At 40.6% G+C, this 11,468-nt stretch overlaps 2 protein-coding genes across 2 annotated transcripts; both read left to right on the top strand.

Annotated features, from left to right (window-relative positions):
• The first annotated feature begins 1,683 nt into the window (after window positions 1-1,683).
• On the top strand, window positions 1,684-6,677 carry gdf10b (growth differentiation factor 10b). The gene is made up of 3 exons (XM_058622032.1): window positions 1,684-2,199; window positions 3,463-4,352; window positions 5,111-6,677. The coding sequence occupies exons 1-3, from the start codon at window positions 1,938-1,940 to the stop codon at window positions 5,300-5,302; spliced, it is 1,344 nt and encodes a 447-aa protein (XP_058478015.1). The 5' UTR covers window positions 1,684-1,937; the 3' UTR covers window positions 5,303-6,677.
• An 879-nt stretch (window positions 6,678-7,556) lies between these two features.
• gdf2 (growth differentiation factor 2) lies at window positions 7,557-10,837 on the top strand. Its single transcript, XM_058621474.1, has 2 exons — window positions 7,557-7,979; window positions 9,103-10,837. The coding sequence occupies exons 1-2, from the start codon at window positions 7,628-7,630 to the stop codon at window positions 10,023-10,025; spliced, it is 1,275 nt and encodes a 424-aa protein (XP_058477457.1). The 5' UTR covers window positions 7,557-7,627; the 3' UTR covers window positions 10,026-10,837.
• The last annotated feature ends 631 nt before the right edge of the window (window positions 10,838-11,468 follow it).

The following is an 11,468-nucleotide window of genomic DNA, read 5'->3' as shown; positions in this document are numbered from 1 at the left end:
TCTGACCCGTGGTGGCTTTAGCCTGCTGCCATCTCTCACACAGAGAAACCATTATGCTGCATCAAAAACTCAGAAAGCAGAGGAGACCCTTAAAAAAAGATGTTAATCTTTTCTTGCTTTTGGCTGCTTGGTTGTCTTTAAATAAAGCTGCAAACCCACATAATGACACAGTTTCACCTTCAGGTGAAGACTCATCCTAGAAGGCCTGAGATAACCATCTTTTTTTTCCAGTTGCATTATGTTTCAACCATGCAAGCTGTCATGGAAGATAGGGCTCCAAAATCAGGAAGCTATTAGCTTATTAGCTGTGTTGCACAATCCACTTTTAAAAGCCCACCATCAGATGCTGCTTCACGTAGAGTCATGTCATGGTCTGCATGATATGACTCTTACAAGAAGATGCAAATATGTTTGAATAAACTGTGTTAACACCTATTAGCATCTAAGCTAATGAGGTTGCTGAGTGGCAAGTCATAGTCAGGCTAGTCAAAACACAAAATGAAGGAGTTACCAAATGCTGACCACGAAACATAACGTAGAGATAAAATAGAGAGATGCTTGGAAACTTATTGACTGGCTAGCATTATAGCATGTTTGCTTTGCTATACCTTGTCTCCTTAGCAACAACTGCTAACAGGCTTGCTTTCTGACCATTTGTAGGCTGGCTGGTCGAAAACATATGCTGGGCTTGCTCTACTACAACACAAAATACTAACTGCTTTAAAAGCAATTGACTGGTGAATAGAACTATAGCATGTTTACTCAAGAAATCAGCTAAACTGTAATTTAGTTACTTTATAAGACTTTCCTATGTGTTTAGAGCAGACGCCTCACACATGTGGCTCCTCAATTGTATTCATACGGTACACCAAGTTACTTCTGTCTGTTTTTGATATTTATAGATTTGTTTTGCATCATAAATGTATTTTTTTTACTCCATATCAAACACTTTTTTTGCTACACATTCTGTGAACTATTGTCACAAATGTCGTTATTAGGATATCATTTATTTCGCCCACTCCTACAGATTAGTTGTCCTTTTCCTAGAAAGTTTTTCCATTTGATCAACCCCCTTCTGATCAGACTCTATGCTTGTTGGGCCCCCAGGTCATTTGAATATGAGACGCCTGGTTTAGAGTACACTGTATATTGTATATTATATTGTATAAGGGTTTTGTGTGTGTTTGTTTTGTTGCTAAAAAAATAATAATACTTTTCAAGAATCAGAATGTAGGATTATTTTGACTTGAGAATAGTGATGTAGCACATTGTCCATTGTTTACACAGATAATTCACCTGCTCTACCTCACCTGGACCTCAAATGTTGCTCCAGCCACATAATCTGCTATGAATCAGTTTTTGAGAAGCCAGTTTTAGGAATGACTTAAATAAAACCACAAACTGAGACGGATTAATATTAATGATAATGCGAATATCATGTGTTTAATGTAATTCAAAGTCGTCGTCCGTCCCCCCCACTGCAGCTTTAAAACTGTAAAACTGAGTGATGTCTGTGTCTGACCCGCATGGCTCCAGGATTACATGTGGCCAAACCTGATCCCCTGCTCTTTGCAGTTGATTGATGGTGCAGACAAAACGTCTTTACTGCAGATATATTTACAGTGAACGTTATCACTCTCGTGGGAAGATCTTCTGTTCTAATCAATGAAGCACTTCATCGGAGAAGCTGCGTGGCGCTCGTTGGTTGTGCGCTCAGAGGCGTCATCCAGCAGGCGCGCTTCGTGCACTCACTCGATCTCCTCCCACTGCAAGAAGCATCTGTGGACCGTGAACCCTGGAGTGCGGATCTGACACGGTTTACCTGGACACAGGCTGCGTGGGAATCGAGCAACGAGGCACAGAAAAGGAGCATTTCTTTTAAACTAACTACGCATAAACATTTCTTTTGAATGGTACATTTTCCTTCATAATCAGCCATGGCGAGCCGATTCCTTTACTTGCTGCATTTATTTCTGATCCTCAACTCCAGCTGGGCTAAAGTCGCTGTTGAAGATGTTGGTCCAGCCGTGCGTAAAGGTGCCGATGTCGCGCCGACTCTGGATGAGCGCGCCTTTGCGCACGAGAGCGCAAACAAGGACATGGTCTCCATCAACATGTTCAAAGTGTACGAGAAGTACAGCAAAGAAGCGCAGAGCCAGCGCGACGGGAACACCGTGAGGAGTTTCAAAGCTGTCCCGAGTAAGTGACAACACAAGTTCATCGTTATTCAGCTCATATGTTTAACATTTTTCTACCGATTCTCTGTTAGTAGATAGATTAACTAACGAATATTGGTTGTGGATTTAGCAAATAAAATGTAAACAATTTCTTTCTTTCTTTCTTATTTTGTGTTTTATAGGCACATTTATGCCCTAAAATGTAACATATATCCTACATTTTAAAATGTAACAAGTTAGTGAAATTCTATTTTAAATGTCCATGAAAAGAAAACGAAATAATACAATACTTTTCCTTTAAAAAAATAGTATTGCTATAACATTTATGACCCTTTTAAGGCACTGGTCCTGAGACCTACTGTATACCTATGCTGTGTAACTCATCTCATGTTGTTCTCTTGCTGTACAGACTATTTGAATTATTTTATCACAGTTTCAAATTCATTTTTATGTGCAAAAAAAAAATAAAAAAAATAATGTCATCATGCAGGTGTTTTGTCAGTCACACAGCAACTCTCAATCCCCTCGGGGCTAAACATCTCCCCCTCTGTGCTCTGACTGTCAGTGTCCTGATTTACTGAGCTGGGGGACTTTAAGTGTCGGGCGCTGTTAGTTCACCGGTAGCTGTAACAGCCATAGGTGTTAGACAAGAGCCTATTATCACACCCAGACACCGGCTGCACAGAGAAAAGCCTCAGAGGAGCTCCTTCTCCTATAAGCATTTCCATATGGCTACTGCAGACCTACTGGACCGATCCAGTGTTTGTCTTTCAGGCTGTGGTGGAAGTGTGGGAGACAGGGTTCAACTTCAAGACTGCAGCCATCGAGGATGAGGTTTGTGGTCGTGTGTGAGAGGCAGGCACTTCACCATGCTGCACTTTAATATTTCCCATGCCGCAGCTCATGTCAGTCAGATGTGTTGGGGAACACTCTATGAAAGATTGTTTTGGAGGCTGTTTTCATGTCAGCCAAACGTGCCAGACTGAGAGGATGAAAGGGAAAAAGAAAAGACGCGGGAAGGTTCAAGGCAGCAATTTGATCGCTCAAGTCTCTTTATTGTTCATCTCAGAAAGATGTGTTTCCCCGCGGCTGCAGCATCTGTTTGCAAAAAAACATCTGCATGAAATTGTCGGTGAATTTGCTCTTAAACCTCTTTAGATGTCGCAAAAAACATGGAAGGCAATATGAAAAAAAGCTTTTTCAGTTTCACACTTCAAATATCTCACTTTTCTTGTCGTCCTTATTTAATTTTCTTCTGATTTTTTTTCTTTTCCCGAATCCACAGGAGTCTCACACGGCAAAGAAGTATTCCAGTTCAACCTGTCCTCCATCCAAGACTCGGAGCTCGTCCTCTCTGCATCGTTCCACTTCCTCTACAAGCGACAACGCCACCACCAGCGACCGTGGCGTTTCCGAAGGCCTCGCCATCCGTCCAGCAGCTTCCAGCAATCCTCCTCTCCTCAGCTTCTCTTCCATGGATCAAACTGGGAAACACCGCTGGGAAACATAACTCTGGCTCCTTTCAAGAAAGGGTCTTGGCAATCGAGGGATGTTACGACGGAGGTAAAACACGTCAGAGAAGTCAAAGAGTTTTTGATCACGGTTGAGTTTGATACGGAGTTTGGGGCAGGTCAGACGCAGCAGAGGAGCTCTCACGGACAAGAACGCCTCTCTTCGGGAAACTTACCGTATATTCTGGTTTATGCTGACGATCGAGCCATAGATGAGCCCAACAGTGTGGCTATGTCACTCCAGCGGTACGGACCCTTCCCTTCGGGGGACGACGTATCCTCCTCGACTTCAGCCTCAAGGATCCGGAGGGAACTTAATCTCCAGATCCAAAGAAATGACATCCCTGAGGTCCAATTCAACACCTTGAAGAATCACGAACTGTGGCAGAACACTTATTTCCCAGCAAAAGCCAAAGCAGCGGTGAAACCGGGGCGGAAGCAGGGTGAGGAGAGCAGCAAGGGCCTGAGTAAACCACAAGTGCTGAGCTTCGATGAGAGAACAATGAAGAAGGCTAGGAGGAGACAGTGGAGTGAACCCAGGGTTTGTTCCAGGAGGTACCTCAGGGTTGACTTCGCTGACATCGGCTGGAGCGAATGGGTGTTGGCGCCAAAGTCGTTTGATGCCTATTACTGTGCCGGAGCGTGTGGGTTCCCCATCCCGAAAGTGAGCCAAATGACGTCTTTAATTTTTACTATTGTCACAGTCAACCTCAGAGAATCAAGATTGAATTCATATACAGCACTTAAGCCAAAGTCTTAGGGCACCACCAGTTTTGTCGGTCAGATTTTTCACAGTTATTACAAACACAGGTTTTTACCAGGAACAATAATAAGGGTTGCACTCCAGGTTTAAGAGAGCCAGGGTAGTTCTGTTGTTCAAGTGTAAGTGTACGTCCCACTACATACTTGACAATAGAGAGACAAAATTACACTGTATGGTCGCTAAACCACCTTTTGCACAGTATAGAACATACAGCAAATTATCCATAGTGTTCATATTATATATCTCACGTCAGGATTTGAAGGTCCAGTGTGCAAGAATTAGTGACATCTAATGAGACGGCAAATTGTAACAAACAGTTGACTCCTCCACTAATCACTCAGTTCTTCTTATGCACATCGGGCAACTACAGTGGCCTTCACATACCAAAAAGGATGTTGTACCCTTTAGCTTCAAAACATTAAATGCACCCCTTAAAGCAAGGCCCTTTAGTACGAAAAACAAAAATAATTTTTTTCTGCCAATAAACCCTCCTAAATGTTACACATGGGATCATTTGGATAATTTCATCCAATATTGGATTTGAATAACACAAAAGTATGTTTTTACTTTTTGATCCTCACACATAAATTTCTACTTGCATAATAACAGTTTGTGTTTTTATACGCTTGAATAAAAATACCTGTCTCATGTGTCCTCAGGTGGCACGGCCATCCAACCACGCCACCATCCAGAGCATCGTCAGAGCTGTGGGAATCGTCCCCGGCGTGCCCGAGCCCTGCTGCGTTCCGGAGAAGATGAGTCCGCTCACTGTCCTTTTCCTCGACCTGAGCAGGAATATGGTGCTGAAGGTTTATCCTGGCATGTCCGTGGACACCTGTGCCTGTCGGTAGGGCTGAGGCAAAGAGAGAAGCGACGTGGGACGTTAAGTGAGCCGGCAGCAGGAAGACACTTTTCAGGTTGTGGTGAGACACACTGAGGACATCTGAGAGAGAGACTGGAACTCAAGTAAAATAGCTGAGGTCTCTGTGTGAATAACGTTTTGGTTTTTTGAGGATTTTCTGAGGACTTGTTTGACTTTGCCTTAACTTTTTACTCCTCATGTAACAATTCCCCATCATAAACCTGTGTATACAGTACATCTCTGTAAAAACCTCCTGCAGGTACATTTTCTTTTATTTCTAAATAAGCTGTTACTTTCAGAAAGTTTTCATTTTGATTTGCTCTGGTCTCAGTCTGGACTTCTTTTTGGGATCTACTCTCGTCTCCGTTTGACTACGGCCCAGTGTGGGAAACCTTTACAGCCATTTTAGGGCTTGTTTTTGAAGCAGATGATTTGAATTTCAACGCCTTCTGAAACCGTCTGGCATCAGCATCCGCTGCTGCTCGCCTCCGTCTCTCACAGAAGTTTTGACAAACCGATGAACTGCACGTTGGAGGGTTTGGGACTCGGAGGTCAAATGCCAGCATGTTTACATTCCACCAAATCAACCAACAGATGTTGTGTAAATAGTAAATGCTGCAGCTCCTTACACAAACTGAATGGTACAGTCACTCTCAGTGAGATTTTGTTGTGATAGAACCTTCCCTATATTTTAGAAAAATTTAATAAAATTGTTATTCATGCATGAGAGGTCATATCTTTTTAAATGAAATATGTATTCCAGTGTAAATTATATTTTGTAAGTGAGTAAAAGAAGTACTGAGTTGCATGTTTCTGATAATAGCAAAGAGGGGGAAAAGTAGTGCATTACTGCCCCCTGCTGTGCATTTTGGGAAACCACAAAGACCTTCCTGTGGCTATTCAATAATTACACATAATACACATATGCTGTCACTCAATAAGACGTGTAAAGTTTGCAATATGTACAGTATTGATCAAATATTTCAATAGTAACCAACTCTCCGTTCACCAAACCAGACAATGTTTACTGTACATGGTATAGAAAGAAAAACAAGAAATGTATATACAGCCAAATATACGTATTGGCTTTTTTTTTTTTTTAGGTTTTATTGAAAATAAGAAGTATGTAAAGCATAGATATACAGTTCATATGTACATAGATGTTTCGTTTTCGTATATATACACCTTACCATAACCTGCTGACATAATATATAATAATATTATAATAGTTTCCATACATTAACAATATGTGACATGTATTTTATCATAAAGACAATATTCATGGTTTATTAAAGTGTTGTGCTAATATTGATCATGTTTTTTTTTTTATTAAACAACAGGTTTTGGACTGTTAAATGTGTCAAGTGGTGTGATTATGATTCTTTTTTTATCATCTATGAGGAAATTGCAGTTTCAGAGCCTTCTGAAAACATATTAGAACAATATTATTTTTAAAAAATTGACAGTTTGGAGCTAGAAACTAAAAAAAGATTTTTATCTGCATGCCTAAATTATTCTTTGTGTACAAAACTGTACTACACAGCCACAATGAAATCAAAATCATGAGCCAATGATTGACTGACTTCATGGGTGAGCAAAATTTCAAGACCAAGGCCATCCAGACTAAGGCCAATGTCCCCAGACACAGTGGCTCATAATCCTCACAGTAACACAGAGATTCCCAGTATTATGTCACAGCGCTAGGAATTACAGCATTTGGCAGTGAAGGCCATGTTCTTTATGTCTATAAATCTGGATTACTATATGATTTAGTTACAATAAGATATATGGTGCTATAAATCGTATAGCTGCTGTCTTTGCTAGAAAGAAATGATCCTCCTTATCAGTACTATTACATCTGTGAAAAATACAGCAATAATGGCGGGAAGGAATGCAATGGTCCGTTTTGTTTCTTACAGCCAGTTTTGTTTCCGGTGGCCATAACACTTTCACCCCCAAGCTGGGAAAAGTCATTTTATGGAAATGCCTGCTTGTCAGTAACCTCACAGTTTCCACTGCCTCCCTCGTTATCACTTTCAAGTGTTTACAGTGTCTTCATTAGCAACCAACACTTAACTGATAACACAGCTTAAAAGAAGGCATCAATGACAGCGATAAGCATGTCCAAGCTACTATTTTGGTTGACACAAGTCCCCCCTGTTTACACTGGGAGCATGGGAGCGGACGTCGGGACAGCGGTCTTTGCATGGGGGATCTGCATTTTCAAACCTTGCCACCGCAAAGTGTGTTTTCACGCTGGGAAGAAGGTGAAGTTTGTGCCAGCTCAGTGACTTGGAGAGGGGATCATTCCAAAATGCTGAGCCCCGGAGCATTTCTGCTGCAGGTTTGTTTGAGTCTGGTATTTTCCAGTGGCTCCTGCACCTGCAAACCTCTCAACAACGATATTGAAAGCTATGACCCTGAGGAATTCTACTCTCAGCTGTCAGAGGAGGACCTTCTGGAGGAGGAAGATACAGACTTGAGGATGGAGAACCTCCTTGGAACCATGAAGGAAGGCTTTTTGAGGAAACTCAACCTGTCAGATGTTCCACAGGAGAACAGCAAGATCTACCCTCCTCAGTTTATGCTAGAACTTTACAACAAGTATGCCACGGACAGCTCGACCATCCCTCAGTCTGATGTGATACGAAGTTTTACTGTACAAGGTACATGATCATTTAACTTTATTATTATTATTATTATAATTATTATTATTATTATTATTATTACTACATTTAATATTACTTTATTCTTTTTTTCTACTTCATAAAATATAAAGTTGTAATCTAAAGTAATTATGATTCCCACCAGTTTTTTGAATGTTTACCTTGCAAAATTGTATATACCCTTCCATCAAGATCATAAATTACACACATAAAACATTTAAGGCATTAAAAACTATAAAATTGTGTTGTAGAGTTTACTACTTACTAAACTAAACTGAACATTTTACATTTTAAACTATTGTACACAGTTAACAGTTAGCTTTGGGCCTCAAGTTTCCAGTTGCAGCATGTGGCATTTCCATGGGACACTATTTCAAGCATGTTAACTTAGCTTAGCACACCTAGCTAACTAGCTAAGCAGTGTTACCTATTACTATTAGTCAATTTTGCTTCAACTTACCATAAAATAAGCTTAGTGGCTCCTGCAGTGTTGTTTTTTGTCCCTCACTGAACAAAGGAGGGCGGTCTAGCTTGTGTAGCCTCCTGGGTTAGCTTAGCAAAGGTGACCCAGCATCATCTGTCAACAGGAAGTAAACCTGTGAATTTGAACCAATCAAAATGATTGGTTCAATTGACATCGATCTGGATTTTTTTTTTTTTACAAAAATGGCAGAAAAATATGAATACACAAAAATAAAATAATAAACTCACAATATACAATAATATACTCTACATGAAGACTGTGTTGGATTTTGGGCAATCTATTTCCAGAAACAGAACACAATATTTTCTTTTTCATTAATGTAGTACGCCCTAAAAAAGACCAAATAATGATTTCAGTATATTTCTTGGAGGCTTCTTCTGTATGCTCTGCCATCTTGTTTGTCCTACTATGTTTGTACAGTAGTCTGGAAAGGACAAATCAAACACTGGCTCCTGGGAGGGCCTCCTTATACACTTGTCTGGGAGCATTTCAGTTAGTTGCAATATGCAATTTCACCCCTAGATGCCACTAAATCCTACACACAGGTCCTTAAGTTTCAGTTCAACTATTAAGTATGTGAAGTCATTTCAAAGAGTGCAGCCGCTGTTCCCCTCTAACTTCATGTTTTTTCTCCAACAGACATCAAACTCTCTATGACAAATGGTACAAAGTCAAAACACAGGCTGCAGTTTAACGTCACCGTCCCCAGTCATGAGAAGATCACTACAGCAGAACTGCAGATCTTCTTCTTCCCAGACGCTGCATCCACGACATCCTACCACAGCTTCCACACCATCGTCAAAGTCTATGAAGTGGATCGAAACGATTTGACATCCACACCCCAACTACTGGTCGGCAGAGAGGTGACCAGCTCTCAGAGTATGTGGATGAGGTTTGATGTGACCTCAGCGATTCAGAGGTGGATCAAATCAGGCAGTGCTGCAACAGTTTTTGATGTTGTGGTTGACAAAAGGGACTGTGGGGCTTCTCTCAGTGCAAAGGCGGCAGCAGGTTGTTTTAATATGAGCATGTCCGTTGGAGATAACACCTCAACTGCTTTGATCGTCTTCTCAGATGATCTGGATAGCAGAAATAGGGAGAACAAGAAAGAGTTAAGAGAGATGATCCACCATGAAGAAGAAACCTTCTTACACTCAGGAGCGGACTGGAACAGAGGAGACGAACTGCCAAACCAAATCCTGGAAGCCCAACAACATCCACGGAGAACCAAAAGAAAGGCAGAGAGCGAGTACTGCCGGCGAACCTCACTCAAGGTCAACTTTAAGGACATTGGCTGGGACAGCTGGATTGTGGCACCACCGGAATATGACGCCTTCGAATGCCGAGGCCTCTGTTACCACCCGCTGACGGACGAATCAACCCCGTCCAAACACGCCCTCATCCAGACCCTGATCAACATCAGGGACCCCAAGAAGGCCAACATGGCATGCTGTGTCCCCATAAAACTGGACCCCATCACAGTCATGTATCAGGAGAACGGACGGCTCACTATAAGATACTTGTATGAGGAGATGAAGGTGGCAGAGTGTGGCTGCAGGTAGTTGGAGAGGTTTAGTTTGCTATGGTGGAAGTACAGGTGGTGATTAAATGACCATCGCCCCCTACTGGTCCACTAAAAGGAAAGATGACCAGGAAAAAAACTTGAGACCTCCTATTCTCATTTTTCTCCACATTCAACAGTATATGTTGTGAGATATTATTTTACACTCACTCATTCATGGACATTTGGAGAGTCATGCAGAGTTAACCGTGCCTGGTCCAGAATAAGGGTGCTACACTGAAATTAAATATATGCATATACAGTTGTTTGTTTTTACATTGTTTCTATGTGATAATGCTGTATAGCAGTGATTCCCAAACACTGGATCATGCCCACAGACGGGACGCAGGAAGTTTGACTTGGGTCTCCAAACAAATTTGTAGAATCTTTTTATGTGAATATGTTTGAAATAACATAAAGTTGTTATTTACTCACAAATCAATCAAAAAAAAAAAGTATTACAAAAATATATTTTCCACAAATTTGTCATGATTTGTTTTGTGTCATGATAGTTTGCCATCCCTGAAAATTGGGTCCCCATATAGACAGTTTGGGAAACACTGTTTTATAGTATTTGCCTTTTCCCTAAATTTAAGTTTGCAAGATGCAGCAGAAGAACACATATATATATATATAAGCATGTGCTGCATTGCGTTTGCAGCACTGCAAAGGAAACGGGCATTTTTGCATTGTATATTTAATACACGTATGTACATACAGTACAAATCTTACTCTATCTTGGTCTGTTTCACCTTTAAACCTAATAAAATATTATTTTAGTAAATACTGTAAAACTAAATTAATTTAGTGTGGCATTTAATCACAGCTGTTATAAAAAAATAAAATCTATATAAAATGTAAATCTGTATATTACAAGTAAGTGTTTTTTTTTTATTAATATATACTGTATTTGGCAGCAGGGTTACCATTATTGACAATGTACATCACGCAACATTGCTGCTGTTGCTTCTAAAAGTTCTGTATTGCAATCAAAGCTTGCATTGGTTTATATCATGCAGATAAAGGCAGCTTAGAGCTGCTAAGGTTTCTCAACCCATTGATCCTAAATACGTGAAGAAGTGTTCTTTCAGAGTTTGTCTCCTGATGTCTACATTTTGTTTTTGAGACTCTCCAACCATGAAATGAATAAATATGAATATTGGAAAAAGTCTGTGTCACAGAAAATGTCTTTTCTACTCAATCAACATCAATTCATAAAAGATGCAGTACAGTCATTTATTATATTTGTATGATTATATTAACGAGATGCCTGGCGTGTTAACCACTGCAACAAACCAGGTCAATCACGCTGAGTCATACTGTATGGCTGATCGTTGATCTTGAGCCTGCTAATATTTTTTCCACGACCTAAATCTCACACATAAATTGTGTGTTAGCACCAGCTTGCATTCAGGGACTCATGAGGGCGACTTATGAGAGAATT

This window comes from Solea solea, chromosome 21 (genome assembly GCF_958295425.1).
Source record: "Solea solea chromosome 21, fSolSol10.1, whole genome shotgun sequence".
Taxonomy (NCBI): domain Eukaryota; kingdom Metazoa; phylum Chordata; class Actinopteri; order Pleuronectiformes; family Soleidae; genus Solea; species Solea solea.
The sequence above is the reverse complement of the archived record's forward strand: the minus strand, read 5'-3'. Positions and strand labels throughout refer to the sequence as shown.

Bases quoted from the DNA above. Each gene is read 5' to 3' on its own strand.
- gdf10b (XM_058622032.1), top strand. From the start codon at position 1,938: ATGGCGAGCCGATTCCTTTACTTGCTGCATTTATTTCTGATCCTCAAC. The intron at 2,200-3,462 runs GTAAGTGACAAC...CCGAATCCACAG, and splicing joins GAGTTTCAAAGCTGTCCCGA to GAGTCTCACACGGCAAAGAA. The intron at 4,353-5,110 runs GTGAGCCAAATG...ATGTGTCCTCAG, and splicing joins GTGGGTTCCCCATCCCGAAA to GTGGCACGGCCATCCAACCA.
- gdf2 (XM_058621474.1), top strand. From the start codon at position 7,628: ATGCTGAGCCCCGGAGCATTTCTGCTGCAGGTTTGTTTGAGTCTGGTA. The intron at 7,980-9,102 runs GTACATGATCAT...TTTCTCCAACAG, and splicing joins ACGAAGTTTTACTGTACAAG to ACATCAAACTCTCTATGACA.